At 45.5% G+C, this 23933-nt stretch overlaps 1 protein-coding gene across 2 annotated transcripts; it reads right to left on the bottom strand.

The window, feature by feature from the left end:
• On the bottom strand, window positions 1–23733 carry SERPINB7 (serpin family B member 7). 2 transcript variants are annotated; one of them, XM_004020578.5, is made up of 8 exons: window positions 23689–23733; window positions 19107–19292; window positions 13892–13942; window positions 13207–13326; window positions 8253–8370; window positions 5262–5404; window positions 2296–2442; window positions 1–1155 (listed from the first exon to the last, which is right to left on the bottom strand). In XM_004020578.5, exons 2-8 carry the CDS (start codon window positions 19272–19274, stop codon window positions 757–759), a joined length of 1146 nt encoding a protein of 381 aa, XP_004020627.3. In that variant the 5' UTR covers window positions 19275–19292; window positions 23689–23733; the 3' UTR covers window positions 1–756. The 2 variants fall into 2 exon arrangements, with proteins under 2 accessions (XP_004020627.3, XP_042095190.1); XM_042239256.2 differs by lacking the exon at window positions 23689–23733 and adding an exon at window positions 20657–21496.
• Between the last annotated feature and the right edge of the window lie 200 nt (window positions 23734–23933).

Below are 23933 nucleotides of genomic sequence, written 5' to 3'. Positions count from 1 at the left end.
TATAATTATTTTGTGTTTCTTTATTCTGATAAATAGAGAAAAAACAAACTACACAGCATATGAAATAATATGCTGTAAACAACAGCTGGCAAAAGTTAAAAGATACTAATTAAGTATTTGAAAAACTATGTACACATCAAATCTCTAGTAAGGAAAGGCTGAAAGATGTCAAGTCAAAATTATTGATGAACTATTTTATTGGTTCCCAATCCCAAATCCATAATTTTTAGCATCTAGATTAGATACTAATTTCAAATGAGATATATTAAAAGTAAATTCTGATGTCTTCTTATCTCAGCAAGGAAAAGTTATCCTTGACACTTATTTCCAGCAGCTGGATCTACTCCCTAGATATTTGCAGTGAAACTAGAATATTTGTGATAACTACAGTCTCAAAAAATATCCCTAGGGCTGCTTCCACATTACTGCTCTAACATTACAGGTAGAGCGTCCCACAGTTCCCAGATAGTACACCCAGATCTTTGCGCAAGTGGCTATGGTGAAGACTGGTGGAAATCAATGTGGATAGAAAGACGATGAAATTAGAAAGAGGTGGGCCAGATGGTGGTAGAAATGCTAAGAGCAAGATCAGGACAATCCACCAGGTCAAGTCAAGTCACCCAAACCTCCTGCTGATCAGCGTTAGAAGGAAGTAACCGGAAAGGAGTCATCACATGCTTCCAGTTAAGCTTAAATCTCTCTCCTTGTGGTGGTTCCTTGATGTTGTTTCTGTTCTAATAAAAACCAGCTGTAGTTTCAAGGGCAAGAGACTTTGCCACTGAACAAGATGCTGTCGTCCTTCCTGATTAAAAACAGGAACGGGTGATCAGCTCGGAACACACTGGACTCGGGCAGCTGCTTTTCCACGATGCTGCTTCCTGCGGCGGCAGTGGCCTCTGTGCCCTCCTCGGTGACCTCTATGTAAGACTTGTGCGTCAGCTTTGATATGTACAGACGGCCTCCTGCAGCTATACCAGAGAGATCAGCTCTGGATTCATCAAAGATATCCCTCAGCCCTAGGGCTTCCAAATAGTGCTTGATTTCATAATTCTTCTCTATCTTGAACTGAGGTAGAAACACTTCGACATACTGAGATTTCATTTTTCTTGGATTGGTCCAGTCCATTAGATTCTGAAAAGTCAGTTTGTTTTCAATCTGTAGAAATAGTTAGAAGGCAATTTAGAACCATATGTTTAAGAACCAGATGAAACAATAGCCTCAGAGGTATATGGTTTTCCATAACAATTCTCTCCTGGATATTTGCTTGTAAGTATGTGAAAGGGTGCCAGAGGAGTCTAGAAATGGGAAATGATTAAAATAAATTGTTCAAATACTCTTGAACGAATCATATGTTCAATTTGCTCTGCTATGACAAGGTGTGGTTTATTTGTATTGATATTTCAGGGCATTTCTGTTCTCTGCCCACATATTAACATATATAGACAAAGTGGAACAGTGAGCAAGTGAAGGAATTTGGGAATCAGAGATCATCAGGGGGAGAAAGGAACTCAGCAGTCATTTGAATCAGTGTTTCCTAACCGTTTCTGCCTCATGAAAGACACGGAAAATAACACTTGCCCAACTGGTAGGAGCAAGCCAGCGGAACCCCGGGCAGCCAACAGCAAGGAGCCCAGGGCTGTAGCCTCGGGGCTTGTGCGATCAGCACCCCCCAGCGCAGCGCCCACACTGGAAGAGCCACAAATTGGCTCCCCTAGTCCACACGTGTGACAAGTGCAGCTCGAGACAACGTAGGGAGACGTGCCCAAGGTGCACAGCCTGGACCCTCTGTGACACAGTGCACGCGCACGTGTGCCCAGTCATGTCCAACTTTGCAAACCCATGGGCTGTACCCCGCCAGGCTCCTCTGTCCATGAAATTCTCCAGGCAAGAACACTGGAGTGGGTAGCCATTTCCTTCTCCAGGGGATCTTCCGGACCCAGAGATTGAACCCATGCCTCCTGCTCGACAGGCGGATTCTTTGCCACTGAGCCAGCTGGGAAGCCCCTAGTGGCAGAGTGCAGGCCACACATGTCTTTCCAACACCACTGCCCCAAAGTGACTCAACCTGAACTCACCAACTCCTTAACACTGAGAATTGATCCTAGATTATTCCAGATTTATAACGGGAAAAGTTTTCATACGAGCATTGTTTACAAATCTTGGATTAATAAATGAACACATGGGTAAGGGACTAATTCTGACAACTTGAAATCTTGAAGTTGATGGATGAGAACACAATCAAGGGTCCTAGACGTCTTCTTATTCCCCAGCAATGAGAGCAACAGGGCAACTTACTTGGGATAGGTCATTATCCGGCAGCATTACGTACATGCTTATACCACCGTGATATCTGAGCTCAAGAACCTGCATGGGGGGGTCTTTAACGACAGACAAATTGAACTTCCGTTCCTGATGCATCATGGCCACCGCTTTCCCGGGACACTGAAAGTCAAGTCATTGGAAAAAACAGTTAAAGCCCGCCGTATTTCACTTATTGACCAAATCCAACAGGACAGCGCTGCAGGCTTTTCTTTCCAGTGGATTCTCCCCACCATGCTGCCGGTGGTGGTCCTGTTGGTCCACATCTCGAGTGAAACCACAGACTTTGAGAGTAACTACCTGAGCTTGAAACTCACCAACTGCGTGACCTTGGGAAAGTTACTTCACCCCTCGGTGTCTCTACGCCTCGCCTCTGTAATGGAGGTAAGCAGTCTCTATTGCATAGGACCGTCGTGAAGCTTACGTGCCTCACTATAGCTAGCACTGAACACTGCCTTGCATCCAGTGTTTCATCGGAAAATGTCCATATCGTGCCGTGAATAATTATTAAATAGCATTATAATTTCAAGTGATCGCTATAGATTTTTCTCTTATCTGAAGTATTATCCAGGCAAGTGTTATAAAAATTACTGTTTAATAATAGAGTGTTGTAAAGCTTTTTTTTAAAATTCCTGTGAAATATTTGACAAATTAACTTGAGGGAAACACAGTAGCTCTTATCTTTAGGATACCGCTTCTAGATTTAGAAACATAACAGAGATACAATAAACTGTCTTTTCCTAAAAGATACTGTGATCCTGCAAGTTTTTCAGGATTTCTATAAAATCTCCCTTTACGAAAGAAGATCCTACTGAGGAGTATGGATAAATTTTATGCCTGAATCATGGGTTCTTCTTCCTCCGGAAAGGTTGTCCTTTTAGACCAAGAATCCAAACCCCAGAAAGAGCACCCATGACGCAGTAAGGAAAGAAGGCGCCTTCCTAGTGAGACAGGCAGGCGCCTTCTCACTGAGTCTGGAACCACGGGGGCTGAGCCGCAAAGTCTCATTTCAGGCTAGGGCAGGGAAGATTCCCACAGCTGAGTTATGCTGGAGAAAGATGGAAACTAGACTTCTTAACAAAGAAGTCTAGACTTCTTCACCAATTTTGGATGGAACCAAAGCTGTCAAGTGATATAGATTCTACAGCGTATTATCTTATAAGCTATATATTAGAGCTCTATTACAAGGGATATAGTCAGGAAGATTATTTTAAACACTGTTATTATACCTTACGTTAATACAGACATTTTATTTGCACATACTCATATTTATTTAAATAAGCCATTATTTAGGAGCAAAATACAAACAAACAGAATGGAAACGAGTTAACAAATGCGGTCTACCAGAGGAGCTGAAGGAAAGAGTGGGGAATAAAAGCTCATTTCCAAACACCATTGGCGCTGTCAGCCCCAGTCATTAAAATTCTGTGTGTGCACACTCGGTCACGTCCGACTCTTTGCAACCCCAGGGACGATAGTCTGCCAGGCTCCTCTGTCCATGGAATTTTCCAGGCAAGAACACTGGTGTGGATTGCCATGCTCTCCTCCAGGGGACCCTCCCTACCCAGGTATCAAGCCTGAGTCTCCTGTACCTCCTGCATTGGCAGGTGGGTTCTCTACCACTAGCTCCACCTGGGAAGCCCCATTGCGATTCCAGGACTGCCTAACGCGCTTCATCTTGCAAGTACACAGCTAACATCTCTATCGGACAGAGTTAGGGTTTATTAGGATTTATTAGGTTTCAGTTTTTTCCCTTAGGATTTTCAAAATACTTCTATGCCCCTCTGTGTTCTCACAGAGGCACCTGCATTATCGACTTGCTCCCAAGTTGGGCTCTCCTTAGGACCCTGCAGTTAAGGACGCACAGCAGGGCTCGCCGCCCTCCATGCGGGTGCTAAAGGCCACCAAACTCCAAGTCCTCCTGGCGTCTGATCTACTCTGTGCTCAAGTTTCTTCTCCTTCCTCCCAAAGCGCTCCTCTCCCCACAGACACGGCCTGCTAGACAACCTCTTACTGCCCATCTCCTCACTCATCAGTCATCTTTGATTGCCAGGAGCTCTCAGCACTCCTGTGTCTAAAACTTCTGATGTGGAAAGGTGCAGAAAGAACGTTTCAGTAGCCCTTTCCGCTATGTTTACACGTGAAATCTGGATTTCTGTGCTCCAGCATGGAAGACTGAGGACCGAAAGGAGCTTGCTGCTGTTGTGCAGCCGCAGTCGTGTCTGGCTCTCTGTGCGCCGTGGAGCGCAGCACTCCAGGCCCCCCTGCCCTTCATCTCCAGAGTCTGCTCGGGTTTATGTCCATTGAGTTGGGGATACCATCCAGCCATTTCATCCTCTGTAATCCTCTTCTCCTGCCCTCAATTTTTCCCAGCATCGGGGTCTTTTCCAATGAGTCAGCTCTTCGCATCAGGTGGTCAAAGTATTGAAAGGAATGTTCTGGGTGAACTAATGGAATCACTTGGTCTTACTTGTGAGAAAGACTGTGGGTTTAAGGTTCATGTGCTAAGACAAGGCAACTCCTATGAAGCGAGGTAAGGGCCCTAACGTGGCAACTCCTATGAAGCAAGCTAAGGGCCCTAACGTGGCAACTCCTATGAAGCAAGCTAAGGGCCCTAACGTGGCATGTCTGACCACAAAGTCTTTGACGTCCCTACTATACTAAGATTGTTGTGTGAGAGTGAAAGTGTCAGTCTCTCGGTCGTGTCTGACTCTTTGTGACTCCATGGACTGCAGCCTCCAGGCTCATCTGTCCACGGGATTCTCCCGGCAAGAATGCTGGAGTGGGCTGCTGTGCCCTCCTCCAGGGGATCTTCCCTACCCAGGGATTGAACCCGGGTCTCCTGCATTGCAGGTGGTTTCTGTACTGTGTGGGTCACTAGGGAAGCCCTGTGAAGGCATATTATTGGCAAAAACCTTCCTAAATTAACCAGAATTCCATACCTTGGGAGATCTGAAATGGCAGTTTTGGGTCTGGCTCTTGGTGAAGGCTGACTCCCACTTGCCTTTGAAGTACACGGCGTTCACCAGCACCATCACAGCAGATGAGCTTATGGCACCTTCATGAAAGACATCCCTGATTTTGCCTTTTGAAAAATAAGTTGAGAAAAAAATGTAAATTTTAAAAAGCTAAAGACAAGATGAATATTTTTCTATCACATAAATAAAATGATCATGATATTGGTAATAATCTGTGATGAATTACTTTGTCCAGCACTTTCCATGTGCAATATTTGGTTTAATTCTCACAAAATCCCTGTAGGGAAGGCACTATTATTATTTCTGTTGCCTGTTGAGAAATCTAGGGCATAGAAAAGTAATTTGTACAAAGTCACATAAAACAGGATGCTGGCCCACAAAGACAATTCTCAGAGACCTTCCCTACTCATAGACACCAAACTGCCTTCATGTATTCCATTGATGAGGCCATAGCATTCCAAGTATAGTTTAAGGCATTTCATTGAATGGGCTAATTCCTACGTTCCATGTTCATGAAATTTTTTCTAAATGCCTTGCACTATTCTGGATACTGAACAGGACCCTATGGGGCCTTCCCTGGGCAGGCCCTCCCCCATAACCTCTCCTTTAGCCCCTCTCTTAAGTGCCCAGATGACAGTCTTCGACACACAGTTGCTGGTGGCACTAGTGGTAAAGAACTCGCCTGCCGATGTGAGAGAAGCAGGAGGCCAGGAATCTAATGGGTCTCCCCAGTGGCTCAGATGGTGAAGAATCTGCCAGCAATGCAGGAGACCCGGGTTCAGTCTCTGGGTGGGGAAGATCCCCCGGAGGAGGAAATGGCAACCCACTCCAGCATTCTTGCCTGGAAAATTCCACAGATAGAGGAGCCTGGTGGGCTACCATCCATGGGATCACAGAGAGTCAGACACAATTGCAGGGACTTGGCACGCCCACATTTCCTGAGTTGTCTCGCAGATGTAAAAAACCTCCCCGGCACCAAATGGAGGGTGGTAACTGCCTAACACCAGAGCCCATAGCCTCAGGCCTCTTGGAGCCTAAGGGCTGAGAATGCGAACCTCTGTGACACCGCCCTGGTGCCTCAGCAACAGCCAGAGAACCCTCATGAGCTGACCGCCACTCCGCAACGGCCCACCTCCCCTGCTCTTAGAAATGCTTTGCTGAGACTCTTCCAGGAGCTCAGGGCTTTGTGGGTCCACCACAGGGACCACTTGCTTGGTCCTGCAGCAAACCTTTCTCTGCTCCAAACTCTGACGGTTCAGTTTGTTTGGCTTCACTGTGTGTTGGCCTCATGAGCCTGTACTAACAAGTGCAGTGGGGGCACCACCTTAATGGGGTGGCAGCGTCCTGGGGTCCCAGCCCTGCGCTCAGGGAGGGGAGGGAACACAGCGCCTATGGCCAGGCCACCTGCTTGAGCTGAGGGCAAGGTGCGGGCCAGGCAGAATTTCCATAAAGTTGGGACTCTTTATTCAAAACTTGAAAACTTCGAAGAGCTAACTGTATTTGGGGAAAGCCTAACTTATTCTGATTCAATAGGAAGAGTAAGATTGGAAAGGTTGGTGGCAGGAGCCAGATAATTGAGCCTGGAAAGTCTGATAAGAATTTTTTGTTATCTTGAAGGCGATGGAGAAGCATTGTTCAGGATTCACTGAAACACAAAAAAGGGCGTGGTCATGATGGATCAGGTTTGCCTTTCTGAAGGATGACTCTGGCAGCGTGTGTAGGACTGAAGAGGGGGTGGAGGGAGGGGGTGGAGGACTTAAACCTACTAAGACCAGGGCAGTTTTGTTGGGACATTGGCATCATTTTGAAGTGTTCCTCCAAATAAGTATTGAGTCTATGCCCTCATCACAGTGAGAATTATTATACATAGATTTGGGTGAGAAAGGAAAAAAGGGAAATAAATTACTGCTCCAAATAAAGAAAGGATACTAGTAATCTGATACGCCAAAATACTTTAACACTGGAGGAAAGGGGACGACAGAGGATGAGATGGTTGGATGGCATCACCAACTCAATGGGCATGAATTTGAGCAAACTCCAGGAGATGGTGAAGAACAGGGAGGCCTGGCATGCTTTAGGGTTGCAAAGAACTGGACACGACTGAGCGACCGAATAACACTAGGAAAGTAATTGAATAGGTTTGATTTATGAAGAGCATGTTTGGAATACATGGCGGCTAACGGTCAAATTAACTCTACTGAGCCGGTGTCTTCCTATTTCCTGGAATAATTCTATGCCTTTGAATGTTTGCACTTAAGGGTGCAAGTTATATGTCTCATATTTCTGAAACAGAAACAAACTCAGCAAATATATATATATTGTTCAGAGTATAAATCAAGGCCATTTCTTAGGTAAAGAAATGACAAGCTTTGGAATCATTGACTAAGAAAACAATAAATAAATTTCTTTATTTGTTTTGTACTAAACCAGACCATTAGCTGGAATTTCATTTTCAGTTGGAAAGAGACTTGTCAATAAAGAAATACACTTTTTTTGTGGAAGGAACCACCATTGCCAGATACATAATTTTGATAAATGAAGAGAATTTAGAATTAATTTTTTTGACAGAGCATCGTAGAAACTATGTGTGTGTGTCAGTCGCTCAGCCGTGTCCGACTCTTTGCGACCCATGGACTGTCGCCCACCAGGCTCTGCTGGTCATGGGATTTTCCTGGCAAGAACACTGGAGTGAGCTGCCATCTCCTCCTCCAGGGGATCTTCCCAACCCAGGGATCGAACCTGTGTCTCCTGCACTGGCAGGTGAATTCTTTACCACTGAGCCACCTGGGAATTCCCCGGACAGAAACTAGAGCAATTTTAAACGACAGCAAGCATTACTTCTGGTAAGCAGGAGCAGTTTCTCATATGTGCAAAGGACTCCCAACTTTAAAACTGGGAGCTCTCGATATTCACGCATAACTGACAGTCTTGCAGACAAACAGGCACCGCACTTACCACGGGTCTCGTTTTCAATCCATTTGTTAATTTTGTATCTGGTGTCTTCCACATCATTTGTAAAGTCAACTCTTTCCACTTTGGCATTATATAATTTCTTAGCACACTCAATATAGTCCTATAAATACAAATGATATACAGCTCTGTAAGTAATAAACACAGTTTTTGTTCTTACAAATCACCACCAACTAAGCACCATAAGAAATATATATTTGAAATTGTCCCCTCATTTCCACTACCTTACTCAAGGACTACGTTCTGCCTCAAAGGTGAAGGAACAGGCTGGGAGGGAGGACCGGAGAACTCGCAGTGGAAATCTCGGAGCAAGCACAATGAAATGTGCTGGAGATCAGCGAGCCCGTGGCTGATACCACCCCCGCAGCCTCACCACTCTTTCTCACCATAAATATTTCAGGAGCCTCCTACCTCTTGCCCCTTGTTTGTGTCATCCTCTTCCTACTGAAAAACTGTTCAAGAAACCTAGCAGATATCACTTTAATCAAGTGATCAAAGATAACATTGTCAGCAATAGGATTAATCAAAATCCTGCCAGGGGGCAATAAGGATAATATGATGAAAATAAAACAACGCCCCTGATGTTTTGTATCGATCAGATGGAGGAGTGATCTAAAGAAATGGTGAGCGCCATTTTGCAACATATGTGTGTTAGCTGCTCGGTCGTGTCCAGCTCTTTGCAAACCCATGGACTAGCCCTTCAGGCTCCTCTATCCATGGGATTCTCCAGGCAAGAATACTGGAGTGGGTTGCCATTTCCTTTTCCAGGGGCTCTTCCCAACCCAAGGATCAAACCCCGGTCTTCCACACTGCAGGCAGATTCTTTACTGTCTGAACACCAGGGAAGAATTTTACGACATATAAGATTATCAAATTAACGTTTTGTACACCTTAGACTTACACAGTGTTATATGTTAATTATGTCTCAACAGAGCTGGAAAAAATATGACTCTACTTATGAAGAAACATCAAACAAATTCACACTGAAGGGCCTTCTAAAATATAACTAGTCTAAAACTGGACATTATGAATAATCATTGAAAGTGTCAAGATCCTTAAAGTCAAAAAAAAAGCTAGGGAACTGTTCCAAATTAAAAGATACTAAAGATACATACCAACAAAACACAATGCATGATTCTGAAGTAAATTATTTTACTATAGGATGATGTAGTGATGGTTGGTCAGATGCAAAAGGACCTAAAGCTTAGCTGAGAATGACAGAACAGCGTGAGCTCCCGGATTATGACGGTTGCACTGTGGTTATGTGGGAGAATCTCATTGTTTGTAGGGTTACACCAAAGACTCCAAATATGATTAGGGATTTCCAGTGGTTCAGGAAAAAATTTTCTTCTCTATAATACCTGCAACTTTTCTGTAAGTTTCAGATTAATTCAATATAGCTTTTCTTTTGAAAAGTAGAAGGAAGACCTAATAAGTCTTCTTCACTAATGGACTGTGAAGCTTAGGGAAAAGAAGAAGACAAATTTGACCCAAATACTTGGTGGATAATTCACTGAGAGGGAACACAGAACAAGAGAAGTCAGAGGACAGGAGGGGTGGTACATGAAAGTCTGGAGGCGCCGCCTGAGGACTGGCAGGAGGCAGGTGCAGCCACAGAGCATACAGGGGCAGGGAGAGCAAGGCAGAGAACTGCACACTCTCTGAACACAGACTCTCTGCTTGGGTAAGAAAGTTAGCTGAAAACGGAACATGGCTGAGGACAGAAAGTTTACAGAACTCTAGTATTTTAGGGATGCCTGGAGGAACAAAGATGAAGCAAAGAGGCTGAGATTAGAAAACCAGGAGAAATCAGTACCGTAAACACGAGAGGGGAGCCTCGCTCACGTTAGGCACTATGGCGAGGCAGATAAGATGAAACTGCAAAATGTTCATAGCTTGGGCGTCCACATGGAAGGCAGCAGTCAGCTCCATAAACAGGATTTCAGGGGAGCATTTAACATGGAAGCCAGATTGCGATGGATTGAGGAGTAAAAGGTGGGGAAATGGGCTCCAAGAGTACATATTGCCCTTTCATTAAGCTGGATTTTTCAAGCTTACATTTTCAGTGTGAGAAACAACAAGGTGGGAAGGAGAATCATTAAGCAGCTTTTAAAGAAAAACTTGAGAAAAAAGGTACCTTGTGTATACATTTATATGCTATGAGAAAGAAGGAAATAGGCCAGTAAAAGGCCGATAAAGAATATCGATGGGAAGATACTCCTCCTACCAAGGAAGCGGGCAGGAGGCAAGAAAGCAGCAGAGGAATCGGCAGTTTAGGAAAACTGTTCCCGCTGAGCTTGATGGAAAGAGGGGGAAAGATCAGCAAATGGGTTGGAATACAAGTCCTGCCTCTATTTCCTTTGTCAAGTAGAGGACAAGGCCTTCAGCTGAAAGTGATGGAGGTGGTAAGGGCTTGTTGGAAACTGAGAGGAGTTAGGAGAGTTTTCACAAACGGCTGTCAGGAGTGAACACCAAAGCTGGCTGCTGGACCCCGCGAAGAGCGTCTGACCGGCGGCCGGGAGACGCCGCGCGGCGGTGGGGACTGCACGCCTCCCACAAGCATCCCTCTAGCCGGGCACAACCGCGGGTGGAGTCGCGGCACTGATCCCGACTCAGGGCTTTGTTGGGGGCTAGAGAATGGGGAAGCAATGGCTGAGAGCAGTTCAGTGTAGGAATAAAGCTAGGCAAGGAGAGAGCTGATACGCTGAGGGAAAGTCGAGAGACCAAGAGAATCTGAATGGCTCGGCGCAGCTGGAGGACGGGTGGGGCCGCGATGAAAGGCGGAAGCGCGGACGGTGTGGCTCCGCCGGAAAGCGGGCTGCAGACTCCAGGCCGCCGACGAGTTTCAGGGTGTGGCTCAGGTATCTGTGATGGTGTAGAGAGGAGGTCACGAAGCCGTGGAGGCGGAGGCATCCATAGGGACACTGGGTTTATTCAAAACAGTGGCAGAATCAGGTGTGGGATAACGTGCGCGGCGGTCCTACCCAAGGCACGTTTAGCAAGGACGGGGGAGGAGGGGGACAGGGGCTCAGACATAGTGGTTGGTCTTCCGCAATACCATCCTTTTCGCAGAGACTATTTACACATTATTGTCTTTATCAATTCCAGTGGAATATGTATCCTCTTATTCGAACCTATACTCAAATGTGAGTTAGAAAGTGTTAAAAGAGGAAATGTAAGAAGCTCGGAGATGGTCTATCTTTGTACTGATCTATCTGATTGAAATTTGATGATAGGCGCATTTAAATCAAAAGCAGTTTTTAGAAAAACTTATTATACTTATAAATGTTTTGGGGAAAAAAAAGGCTGTCTTGCTTTCCGTGTTCTTGCTTAGATCTCACCTTCGCTGTGCTTCTGGGCACACTGCAATGAGGGTCGGAGGACAGAGCACGGAAAGCAAGAGGCTATAAACAGCACCGTTGCAGGCGCAGCAGCATCCCGGCTACGGCTGAGGGCCCCTCGGGAGCCTAACAGCGTCTGTGGGAACTGAGACTCACACTGCGGCTGGACAGCATGGCGGCCCCTGTAAAGCTTGAGTAGGGTGCCTTTGGGAGGATTGAAAGCAGACTGACCTAATGCTTCATAATTGACAGGCTGCCAAGCGATTCGGGAGTGGTGCTGGAAAGGGCAAAGAATCTGAGTGGGTGACAGACAGACGAGGCGTTAACGACTGGGTGGAGCGCAGAGAGCTGGAAAGGGTGCGAGCGGAGAGCAGCCCGGAGGCGTCGCGGGGTGGAGCCGTACAGCGTGTGAGACGTGGGCAATCAAAAGGGAGAACAGACTCCCCCGAGAACCGCGGCCCTGCCTCTGCTTGGACAGTGCTGCCAGCTTCCGGTTGTCACAGCAACGATGGGTCAGGACACCAGCAAGCCAGAGTGCCTTCTTGACTTGCTGGTCTTTGAACGAGGATTCAAACACCATGCAGTAGGGCCAAAACTCAGTCTGCTGAGCTCAAGTTTTCGCCTCCTGCGTCGAATCTTAGCTGCAGCTCTACCACTGGCCAGCCTTACACGGCTAAGTCTCTCACCAAGAACTCTTTTATAAGTGTGTGCCACACGCTCAGTCACGCCCAGCCCTTTGCAACCCCTTGCCTGTACCCACCAGAACCCTCTGTCCCTGGGATTCGGTGAGAACATTGCAGCGGGTGGCCATTCCCTACTCCGGGGATCTTCCTGACCCAGAGATTGAACCCACGCCTCCTGCGTCTCCTGCACTGTTCCTTCCAAGCTGAGCCACTGGGAAGCCCCCTTTTACAAGTGATCTCACTGGAAAGATAAGTAACTGCTGGGAGGGGAGATGGAAGGGCAAAGCTGAGAAAAAAGGGAGGTGAACTCAGCACTGGGATGAAGAACTGTCCTAGGAGACAGGAAACCCTAAGGAAAAGCAGAGGATGCTGCCCACGAAAGTGAAAGTGAAGTCGCTCAGTCGTGGCCGACGCTCTGCAACCGGTGGACTGTAGCCCGCCAGGCTCCTCAGCCCATGGGATTCTCCCGTGGACTGTAGCCTGCCAGGCTCCTCGGCCCATGGGATTCTCCCGTGGACTGCAGCCGGCCAGGCTCCTCGGCCCATGGGATTCCCCAGGCAAGAGCACTGGACTGGGCCGTTCCCTGCTGCCCATGGACAACCCTAATGCACTGTCTGCTCCCCCCACCCCAGCTCTAGCTCCACATCACTGCCAGTGGACAGACTCCTCTGTCGTAGAGCCTGTCAGTCTGGTGATCCTGAACATGTGATCACTCAGGTGAAGAAAAGCTGTACTTTGGAAATAAAGTGATAATATTGAGAAGGCATCTGGGAACCTAATTAACAGTGACAGGAAAAAAATATATCACCTTGGTATGGCCCCATGGAAAGGTGCAAGCCTTTATTCAGATGATAAATTGAGCAAGACCCAGGTTCATAACAGAAATAACCGTCTAGCATAGGAGCCTGCACTTACCTTTCGAATATCAAATACTTTTTCTGCAAAAAGTCCATTGGCAATGCTGAGTTCATAATCCTTATGGGATGTGTTTATATCAGACAGAACTCTTTTCAGTTGAGATTGGAGTCCTGGCCGCTGTTAAAAAGATTTATAAAAAATTATTCTTGGGCTGTAAAGGTATGTCTACTCTTTTTACACATGAAATAAAGCATGTATAAAATCACAAAAGAATTTGAACGCGATGATGCTTATCAAAGCAGGAAACAGTGTCACATACGTCTACAATCTCTCATCCTTTCTCAAAATAGGGTCTATGGGCGAAGTTAATTAAAGGAGTTAGTGAAATAAATAAATAACCTTGAAATAAAACTATTCACAGAAGATAATGAATTTGTCTAATGCATGTACTAAATAATTCATTTTACCAATGTAAGTTGACTGTGAATATCAAAGGATAAAACACATTTAGCTCCACACTGTCTCACCAAATTTTAGCTAACACGTAAGGAAAATATTGGCTTACTTGATAATTTACAAATAAAGTATCAAAAATTGTATCTGGAATACCCACGATACAGAAATCTGAATGAGACATGATCCTTTGCTTTAAAGGGGAGAGAACATAGAAATATATTAGTGAGATGGGGATTTTCCTAAATTGAGTCTTACAGTCTCTTTCTCTAGAACATATTGTCTTTACCTGAGTATCAGAAGAGTTTCCATGTCTTGAGAAGGTATTAAAGTGAAGCGCCTGTAAAAAGGCAACAAGGAGAGCAGTCAGCAAGCAGTGGCAAACAAGAAGAGAACCGATTTTAAGAAGTGGAGGTTTCACTGTTGCTGGTTGTGTTTGTGTATTTGTTTGTTAGCACACAGGGCGGCAGTGACCTGCGCGACTGCCCTACTGATGTGTTGAGAACAAGACCAGTCACTGGGGAAAGCATCACAAACTGGGGAATTCGTGAATCAATGGCTGTTGCTGCTGCTGCTGCTGCTGAGTCGCTTCAGTCGTGTCCAACTCTGTGCGACCCCATCGACGGCAGCCCACCAGGCTCCCCCGTCCCTGGGATTCTCCAGGCAAGAACACTGGAGTGGGCTGCCATTTCCTTCTCCAGTGCATGAAAGCAATGGCTACAAAGTGAAATATGTTTAACAATTTTGGTTTGCTCATTCCTGGGGATCAATTTAATAATTACTCACTGATTAAACCTGAACCAGAATCAAAAATAGTCTCATAAAAAATGAAAACTTTGCTTAATGAAACAGGAGACAAGATTGGGGCTGACTACATATGCACCAAGACATAAAAGCAAGAGATTTCCCTGGTGGCCCAGTGGCTACGACTCTGTACCCCCAGTGCCAGGGGTCCCAGGCTTGATTCCCGGTCGGGGAACTAGGTCCCGAGTGCCACAACTAAGGCCTGGTGCCACCAATTAATAAATAATTTTTTAAGGCATAAAAGGGAAAACTAGTTATTGAGTATCTAGCAAATATTAAATAGGAAGCAAAACTGGGATTTGAGAGATATAATTTTTGATCCTGCAATTATTTGAGAGGCTTCCCTGGTGACTCAGTGGTAAAGAATCTTCCTGCCAAGGCAGGAGACACAAGAGACGTGAGTTGGAAGATCCCCTGGAGAAGGAAATGGCAACCCGCTCCAATATTCTTGCTTGGAAAATCCCATGGACAGAAGAGCCTGGCCGGCTATCGTCCATGGAGTGACAAAGGGCTGGACATGACTGAGTGACTAAACAAACAAAAAATTACTTGAATTAAGCAGTTTGGGGCTTCCTTTTCCAGCATGGCTCTCAATAACCCCATTATTCTAATAATTGTCCCTATGCCCATCTTGATTTCTTGCTACATTTTATCTGCCTTTTTCCAGGCCCTCTGTCTCTGGGATCTGAAATGCAAAACAGCTCCGTTAATAGGAAGTAATAAAATGTGCCGTGCGTGTGACAATCGCTCATGCAGCCTCTGGGGCAGACAGCGCATCCTGCCTCCTCGGCACGGGCGGGCAGTGCGCGGAGCAGCATTTATCTTGTATTCCCTCGACCAATCGTCTGGAAGATCTAAATAACTGCCAGGCAACGGTGGATTTGTTCTATTGTCTCAGTTTGTGACTCTCAGAATCTCATTGGTTTAATTTTCTGTAAAAAGATGTAGCTTTGCTTTAAGGGACTTTTCGGGCTTTGTGTGTGAGGAGCTGGAGTAGGTAGAAGGTCGGAAGGACTGCTCTGATGCAGGGTAAAGAGACACGTATGGGAATTTCACTAAACCAATGTTGCTCTCAGGGCCTCTGTGAGAGATTTCTACTTCAAAGCCTCAGACCCCTAATTATAGCACCGTCTTATTGGCTTGGGGAGAACAGAACAGCTCAGAAAGGGATATGAAAACTTATAAAGGCTACTAGTATCATTGTTAGTCTTAAAATGCCACAAAGAATTGGAACCTAGCCTCAATTTCTACAACCTCTTAATCCAGGATGATAATATGAGATGGAATGAGAGAGAAGCCCAAGTCTACAACGCAAATTTGGTATATACATTAGTTCTATTGTAGATTTAAAATTCACAAATGAGGTCTTTGCAGACATCAAGGACTATGCCTGGAAGCCTGGATGTCATTTTTCCCCTAGTTCTAGGCAGTTGTGGGGCAGCAAGAGCACCAACACCCTTTCTCGTCCTTCAGGGCCTTCAGGGATATTGTGGTCACCTCTTCCCAGCTGACCCAGTTGACTAGAATATTCCAGGGTTCGTAATTCTGCCTCACGGTTTTGTGGTCAGGGTCACTGTGACTGTGATTAGTTGACAGAACACTAAAATTACCGATTTAAGGGACTTCCCTGAACGTCCAGTGGTTAAGACGCCCCCTTCCAATGCAGGAGCTGCAGATCCCATCCCAGGTCGGGAAACTACAATCCCACATGCCTCGTGTGTGGCCAAAACACACGAAATAGAAGCAATATTGTAACACATTCAATAAAGACTTTACAAAACGCCCAGGTCAAACAAAAAAAAGAAATGGCTAATTTGTCACTAAGAAAGGGAGGTTCAACAAAGACCCTCCTTCCCATGGAGCTTAGTTTGTAATCACAAGGGGAGGAAACAAAAGAATGAGTTTTATTACTTGGATTATGTTATTATGGGGCTTCCCTGGTGGCTCAGATGGAAACGAATCTGCCTGCAATGCAGGAGACCTGGGTTCAATCCCTGGGTTGGGAAGATCCCCTAGAGAAGGGGAAGGCCACCCACTCCAGGGTTCTTGCCTGGAGAATCCCCAAGTACAGAGGTACCTGGTGGGCTACAGTCCATGGGTCACCAAGAGTAGTTTTTTTAATTCTTACTGATTGGTAACATTCATGTTAAAAGTTTGCCTCTCAGTACCCCCAGAACTGAAAAAGGAAAAGTTGCAGAGAAAAGGCTGCATTGTCAGTCACCTCTGTACGAGGTGGAAAGAAGCACTAGCCAGCTTTTGTTCACTGAACTTAAACTTGGGCGGCCCCGTTGCATATTTCCTTTCTAAAATAAGCCCTGGAAGTTGGAGGGTCCATTGCTATCATCTTTGAGACAGATTTAACCAAGAGAAGGCTGAGAAAACGCTGAAAGTCACATTGATTGTTACGTGATGCTGTCTTTAGTAAAATGTATGTGGCTTTGTGGAAAACCACTTTGAATGGTGTCTGCTCCTCTGAGTTCTGAACACTTTACTGACTACCTCATAAAAACAACCTAGGAATTAACTCAATTAACTGAAGCTTAGCAAGGAGAAAGGAATCTTCTCTTCTTTTTGACCAAAATTTCTGTCAGACTAACTTTTTAAATTTCCCGCTGCTAAGTCACTTCAGTCGTGTCTGACTCTGTGCGACCCCATAGAGGGCAGCCCACCAGGCTCCCCTGTCCCTGGGATTCTCCAGGCAAGAACACTGGAGTGGGTTGCCATTTCCTTCTCCAATGCATGAAAGTGAAAAGTGAAAGTGAAGTCGCTCAGTCATGCCCAACCCTCAGCGACCCCGTGGACTGCAGCCTTCCAGGCTCCCCCGTCCATGGGATTTTCGAGGCAAGAGTACTGGAGTAGGGTGCCATTGCCTTCTCTGCAGCTGTCTTTAAGAAAAAATTCCCCAAGGTCACCATTGGATAGATCAGCTATTTGAGAATATGTGGATGTACCAGAAACAGACTCACTTGCTTCTAAAACATTGTGTTTTTTAAATAATGAATGGAAATCTTATTTTATTAGTTACTAGATTGATTTTTCCAAAGTCAATGCCTGTATTTATCAGAATACTGACTTCGGGATAATTGAAGCTTTATGGCAAGGTACTTTGAGCTCCCTTTCAGTTTGCTGACTTCAGACAAACAGCTCTTCCTCTTGGGGATATTTGGTGGTGTCTAGAGACACATTTTATTTTCACGATGTGGGAGAGGTGTGCGGATGATATCCAACAGGAAGGGGCCAGGGGTGCTGCAAAACCTCCTACAAGGCACAGGACAGCCCCTCAAAGAATTCTCCGACCCAGAAGGTCAGTAGAGCAAAGGCTGAGAAACTCTGCTTTAGAACAAGACCTTCCTGCGTTTACCAGCACAGAGAGGGTGTGACAACCCTGCATAAAACCGGGGAAATGGTGCCAACTCCAGGGTTACTGTGAGCACCAAAGAAGATGCACGGAGAGCTTATCCTGGAGCCTGAGCCTGACGGAGCTCCCAGCTGGCTGTTGTTACCATTGCGTTAGCATGAGGAGCTCAGCGCACCGGTTAGGAACCACTCCAGCTCTGGGACAGCAGCATTCTTAGACTCTGCGGTTATTCCCTAGCATTAGTTATTGGTGGAGCCGTCCAGAGAGTGAAACAAGTCTTTCCAGCTTCCGTGACTGCACAAATAACCTTCAACACGTACTTAAGTGTGAAAGGTTACAGCAGGGATCCCTTCCCTCTTGCGCTGGTTTATGAACTGAAATAAGGGGAGGAATCGGTGGGCAGAAGGTTGGGTGGGCATTGAAGTTTCAACACGCAGCTCAGCCCTGGTATCTCACCTGCTGCTGACCCACTGAATTTCAATGGCAAATTCCTGAGAGAAGGGAGAGAAACCATAACCTTTTTGCCTCCCTGCGGTCTCGCTCAGGATAGTGGGCAGGAGTGAGTTAGTAAGCTGTTTCTAAACGTGGTGGGGAAGGTGATGCTGGCAACAATTTAACAAGCATCGTGGTGGGCTGTGATCGTCCAGACTGTACTGCTATGTCATTTGTGGGCAGGTCACCAGTGCCTAAGCTAGGACTTCACTGGCCTATCTTTTAGCTCTTCCTTCTCATCCATATTGCCCAGGTGTGCATGAATCCTCAGTCCTGTCTGACTCCTTGCGACCCCCCATGGACTGTAGCCTACCAGGATCCTCTTTCCATGGGATTTTCCAGGCAAGAACACTGGAGTGGGTTGCCATTCCCTTCTCCAGAGGATCTTCCCTACCCAGGGATTGAACCCGGGTCTCTTGCGTCCCCTGCGTCGGCAGCAGGTTCTCTCCCGCCAAGCCGCCATCACTCAGGCTGAGGCTCTCTCCTTCCGTGTACACCTGGAATGTCCAGCAAAGCTCAAGTGCTAAGCCCCATGCCCGCAGTTTCTGATTCAGTAGGTCTGAGCTGGAGCCGAAGATTTCGCATTCCTACTGAGATCTCCAGGTGAAGCTGGCGTGGGAAACCCACTTTGAAACACACACTAAGGCGTGGTATCAAAGCTGCAGTTCTGGAAAGGTTCCAGCTTAAAGAGCAGGGGTTGCAAGCCGCGTTCTTTCCTCCCCCTGGACGAGGTCCGCTGAGAGGTCTTCCTTTACATGAGACCATTGCAGGGCAATATTCTCTTGGGAAAAGCTGTTTGCCCTGATGATCAATTACAAAAGCCGCGGTGGGTGATGCAGTCGAGACTGACCTTATCGATCTGAGAAGCACAGTCACCCCTCGCACCCAAGCGAACCAGGGCCAGCGCAGTGAAGAGGCTCAGCGAGGAGAAGAACACGTTTTCACTCCCTTGACTGCTGTCGATCTCTCTGAACAGGCTGGAGCAGAAGTCCGCACCTGCTGCAGCGAGGGAGGCCATGGTGAAGTGGAGCGCAGCCTAGAGAGGGAGAAGAGAAGGAGCTCCGAGTGCGCTTCCTGTGGGTATTACGCGGCTTCTTTTTTCAGTTAGAGTGTAATCACCTTACAATGTTGTGTTAGTTTCCGCTGTACAATAACGTGCGTGCTAAGTCGTCTCAGTCGCGTCCGACTCTTTGCAACCCCATGGACTGCAGCCCGCCAGGCTCTGTCCATGGGATTCTCCAGGCGAGAACACTGGAGTGGGTTGCCATGCCCTCCTGCAGGGGATCTTCCTGACCCAGGGATCAAGCCTGCGTCTCTTACGTCTCCTGCACTGGCAGGCGGGTTCTTTACCACCAGCGCCACCTGGGAAGCCCTGAATCAGCTGTCAGTGTCCATATATCCCCCCATCCTGAGTCTCCTCCCCACCCACCCTGTTCCACCCCTCCGGATTATCACCGAACACCAAGCTGAGCTCCGTGCTGCGCAGGAGCTTCCCACTAGCTGTCTGTTTTACACATGGTGGTCTACATATGATATTTATATTCATTCATTTTTTAAATCCGAGGCTTCATTTCTTCAGCCTTGGATGTAACTATCAAATAACTCACAACAAAAAGGAAAAGTTCTTTTGGCCCAGCATTCTTGCTCTCAAAGCTCTAAGGCTCTCTTCTGGCAACAATATTATGATACCTTTTTAAAACGACATTGGTCTTCTTTAGCACGACGTTTCTGTATTTCTGCTCTCATATTCACACCCAGGGCATAGTCTCACTGTTCCTGGAGGTGGACTTTCCAGCTTCAGTTGTCTTTGATAATTCTGTTTTGAGTCCCAAGCAAACACATTTATGGGACCTACTATTTCTCAAATCTCCCAGATTTCTAGGCTGAAATATAGCAGAAATGCTGTTGCTGTTTAGTCACTAAGTCAGATGTGACTCTCTGCGACCCCTGGACAGTAGCCTGCCAGGCGCCTCTCTCCATGGGATTTCCCAGGCAAGAGCACTGGAGCGGTCTGCCATTTCCTCCTCTGGGAGATATTCCCAACCCAGGGTGGGAACCCACGTCTCCTGCGGTGGCGGGCGTATTCTCTGCCGCTGAGCCACCGTGGAATCCCCAGAAGTGCTGGTACAGTAAAACAGATTTCACGCTGGACAGTCTGTTCAAGGGGCCGTGTTTCAGGAAGAAAGACTGTGTGTTACATTCTCTCTCTTCAAACAGTTTTCAAGACTTCATGTTGACTGCCAAAAACTCATAGTATTTAAATGAAATTAATCACTCTTAGGAAAGTAACTTCAAAAGCAAAACCATAATAATTCTTTCCAAATATTTACAGAGGAAATTCTTTAATAAAGCACTGTGGGCACATTAACAATTCGATACAAACCCTCTTTGGGGACCTACCTGAGTGGTCCAGTGGGGGTCTGAAAGCTGTTTGGTAATTTCAGAATCCAAAATATGAAAACACACTCTTCAGTACATTTCTCCTCAACCAAGTCCCGACTGTTCTTGTTGTCTTATACATGCAGCTTTTACTATTTTACCCCCAGGTGGGAAAGGGACGTTTCATGTTTTTAAAAATTATTCTTTAAATCACTTTCTAAAAAAGCAATAATCACAAATTTTTATCTTCTAATTTTTTAGTCATCCTCTTGACTTTTCACAAAACTGTTGTCGTATTGAAGAGAAGCGAAGCTACCCAGGAATGTGTTCATTCAAACAATTAAGTACATACTGTTAGGGCTCAGGTTTCTCTTCTATGGCAGAGAAACCATACCAGATAAATAATCATTACAGCGAAACGTCAGCCAAGAGCTTCTTAGATCCAGCCGTTCTCAAGCAATAGTCTTAAAATGACAAACTGTTCCAGGTAATATACAGTCAGATGTTCTCGTACAGACGTGCTCATACTCTATGCAAAATGCCAAGAAGTAGGTTCCACTGCACGTCATTGCTTCTGTTTTTTCTCTATGCAAGTGCTTTGTAGTTTCCAGAAATGAAAGTAAGTTTCATTCCCCTCGTCTGATACAAAGACTGAATCCCACTGCAAATAAGTACCAATATATATGGCTGAATTACTTGTTTTTCACCCTAAATTTCCATCAGATGACATAGAATTAATATTATAAAATTAACATGCTACCAAAACTGATTTTTCTCTCATAATTTCTTTTTCCAGCAACTTTTAAAAAAATTAAACACAAAAAAATATAATTAAATGTAAACAAGTCATCAACAAACACTGGGATTTGGGTCCCAGTTAAATAACTAAACTGAAGAGGAAAACTAATCACATCCACATCCAGCTGCAGAAGACGGCATCAGCACAGCGCTCCAAGGATGCCGCTATCCCGTGTAGCAGCGAAGGAAAATTCTTTTTAAATCATGCAGAGACTTAATCTTTTATTTCACTAAAACTGCAAAAATGCTTACAAAACTAATATACAGATATGGAATTAATTTATAATTTTCAAGTTAACATGAATCAGATGCTTATGAAGGTCTTTAAATCCTAAACAGAAAATTTAAGGATGTCAAAGTCCAGGGAAGACTGAAGCCTATTCACTTACTTACGGTGCATTTCAACTTGAGAAATTTTTTTATTCCTTGCTTTCTTTTGTTAACATACTTTTTGTGTCAAACCAAACAGAATAGGTATGTTCTCAGTAAAGCTTTTTAAAAGTCTAATTAAAAAGTAAGAAAAATAAATTTTAAAGCATGAGAAAAACCAGGGACAAACACTTTTAGTAAAACATGAAATTATATTGAAAATATTTCATGGATCTAAGCTTATTATACCAAATTGATAAATTGTGTGCCTTATTGTTTGATCAAAATATTTCTTCTTAGGATAATTCTGTCTGCACAAGAAAAAGTAACCATATTTCATGGTACATTACTGAGGGGAAAAAATGCCTCCTGTTTTTACTGAACTAAAGTACACAGAGAGGAAAAAACTGAAACTACAGTTGAACAGACTTATTTTTTACTCTTATCATGTAAGTCAAATGTAATGCATTCAAATCTTTCCATTTTTTTCAAAAACATAGTTTAAAATTTTGACAAATTCCTAATCAAATAAGTTGAGATAGACAATTAAAACAGAATTCAATTCTAACATCAAGAACGTTTATACTCCAACATATAATGCCTTAAATAAGAACATCATAAATATAGAATTTTAGACTTGTCCATAATTCCCTGATGCTATTTCTCTTCTCCAAGATGGAACATGACGTGCTGGGTGGTCTCGGATGCCCTCTGAGTGGCGGGCGCCCCTATCCTCAGTGCCCCAGGGTAAGCGGCTACAGACAGCGGAGACAGAGGAGCTGGGAGGAGGGCGGACCCAGGGCCACGCTGAGGGACGGGCTCTCGACAGAGACGCGCTCACTGCCCTCTCTCCCCACCCGCCCTGCTCTCTGTCTCTGTGTCTCTCTATCTGTGTGTGTGTCTCTGTGTGTGTGTCTCTCTCTGTCTGTCTGTCTCTCTCTCTCTATGTCTCTGTCTCTGTGTGTCTCTCTGTCTCTCTCTGTCTCTCTGTGTCTCTCTTTCTGTCTCTCTGTGTGTCTGTGTGTGTGTGTCTCTCTCTGTCTCTCTATCTCTCTGTCTCTCTGTGTGTCTCTGTGTGTCTCTCTCTGTCTCTCTATCTCTCTGTCTCTCTGTGTGTCTCTGTGTGTGTGTCTCTCTCTGTCTCTATCTCTCTGTGTCTCTCTCTCTGTCCCTGTGTGTCTCTCTGTGTCTCTCTGTCTCTCTGTGTCTCTCTCTGTCTCTCTGTCTCTCTGTCTCTCTCTGTCTCTCTGTGTCTCTCTCTCTGCTCTGTCTCTGTGTGTGTGTCTCTCTCTGTCTCTCTGTCTCTCTCTCTGTCCCTGTGTGTCTCTCTGTGTCTCTCTGTCTCTCTGTGTCTCTCTCTGTCTCTCTGTCTCTCTCTGTCTCTCTGTCTCTCTCTGTCTCTCTGTGTCTCTCTCTCTGCTCTGTCTCTGTGTGTGTGTGTCTCTCTCTGTCTCTCTGTCTCTGTGTGTGTCTCTCTGTGTCTCTCTGTCTCTCTGTGTCTCTCTCTCTCTGTCTCTCTCTGTGTGTGTGTGTCTCTCTGTCTCTCTCTGTCTCTCTGTGTCTCTCTCTCTGCTCTGTCTCTGTGTGTGTGTGTGTCTCTCTGTGTCTCTCTGTCTCTCTGTGTCTCTCTCTGTCTCTGTGTGTGTCTCTGTCTCTCTCTGTCTCTCTCTGTCTCTCTGTCTCTCTGTCTCTCTCTGTCTCTCTGTCTCTCTGTCTCTCTGTGTGTCTGTCTGTGTCTGTGTCTGCGTGTGTCTGCGTGTCTCTCTCTGTCTCTCTGTGTCTCTCTCTCTGCTCTGTCTCTGTGTGTGTGTCTCTCTCTCTGTCTCTGTCTCTCTCTTGTAAGCTGTCTGGCCAGACTTTAAGTTCTGAGCTTTGAAAATATTTACCTTACTCTCTTCATAGAGGAAGTGAGCCGCTGGTTGGATGAGTCTGAAAGAGTCTTGCGTTACTCTGAAATATAAAGCCTCTGACTCAGACACTCCCTACTTCCTTTTGTAATGACCATGATAATTTGAAATAATGTCATTAAAATGGAGTTATGTTCAGGCCCTTTATAGTGCAAATTCAAAGTGTGCAGAGTATTAGCTACAGACTCGATTCAAAACAGTCAAAGCAGATAGTTTCTGATGAA

This window comes from Ovis aries, chromosome 23 (genome assembly GCF_016772045.2).
Source record: "Ovis aries strain OAR_USU_Benz2616 breed Rambouillet chromosome 23, ARS-UI_Ramb_v3.0, whole genome shotgun sequence".
NCBI lineage: Eukaryota > Metazoa > Chordata > Mammalia > Artiodactyla > Bovidae > Ovis > Ovis aries.
Note: the sequence above shows the minus strand (reverse complement) of the source record. Positions and strands in the feature narration are given on the sequence as shown.

Bases quoted from the DNA above. Each gene is read 5' to 3' on its own strand.
- SERPINB7 (XM_004020578.5), bottom strand. From the start codon at position 19,274: ATGGCCTCCCTCGCTGCAGCAGGTGCGGACTTCTGCTCCAGCCTGTTC. The intron at 13,943-19,106 runs GTCAGTCTCGAC...GCCTTTTTACAG, and splicing joins GTGCTTCTCAGATCGATAAG to GCGCTTCACTTTAATACCTT. The intron at 1,156-2,295 runs GTAAGTTGCCCT...CTATTTCTACAG, and splicing joins CGGATAATGACCTATCCCAA to ATTGAAAACAAACTGACTTT.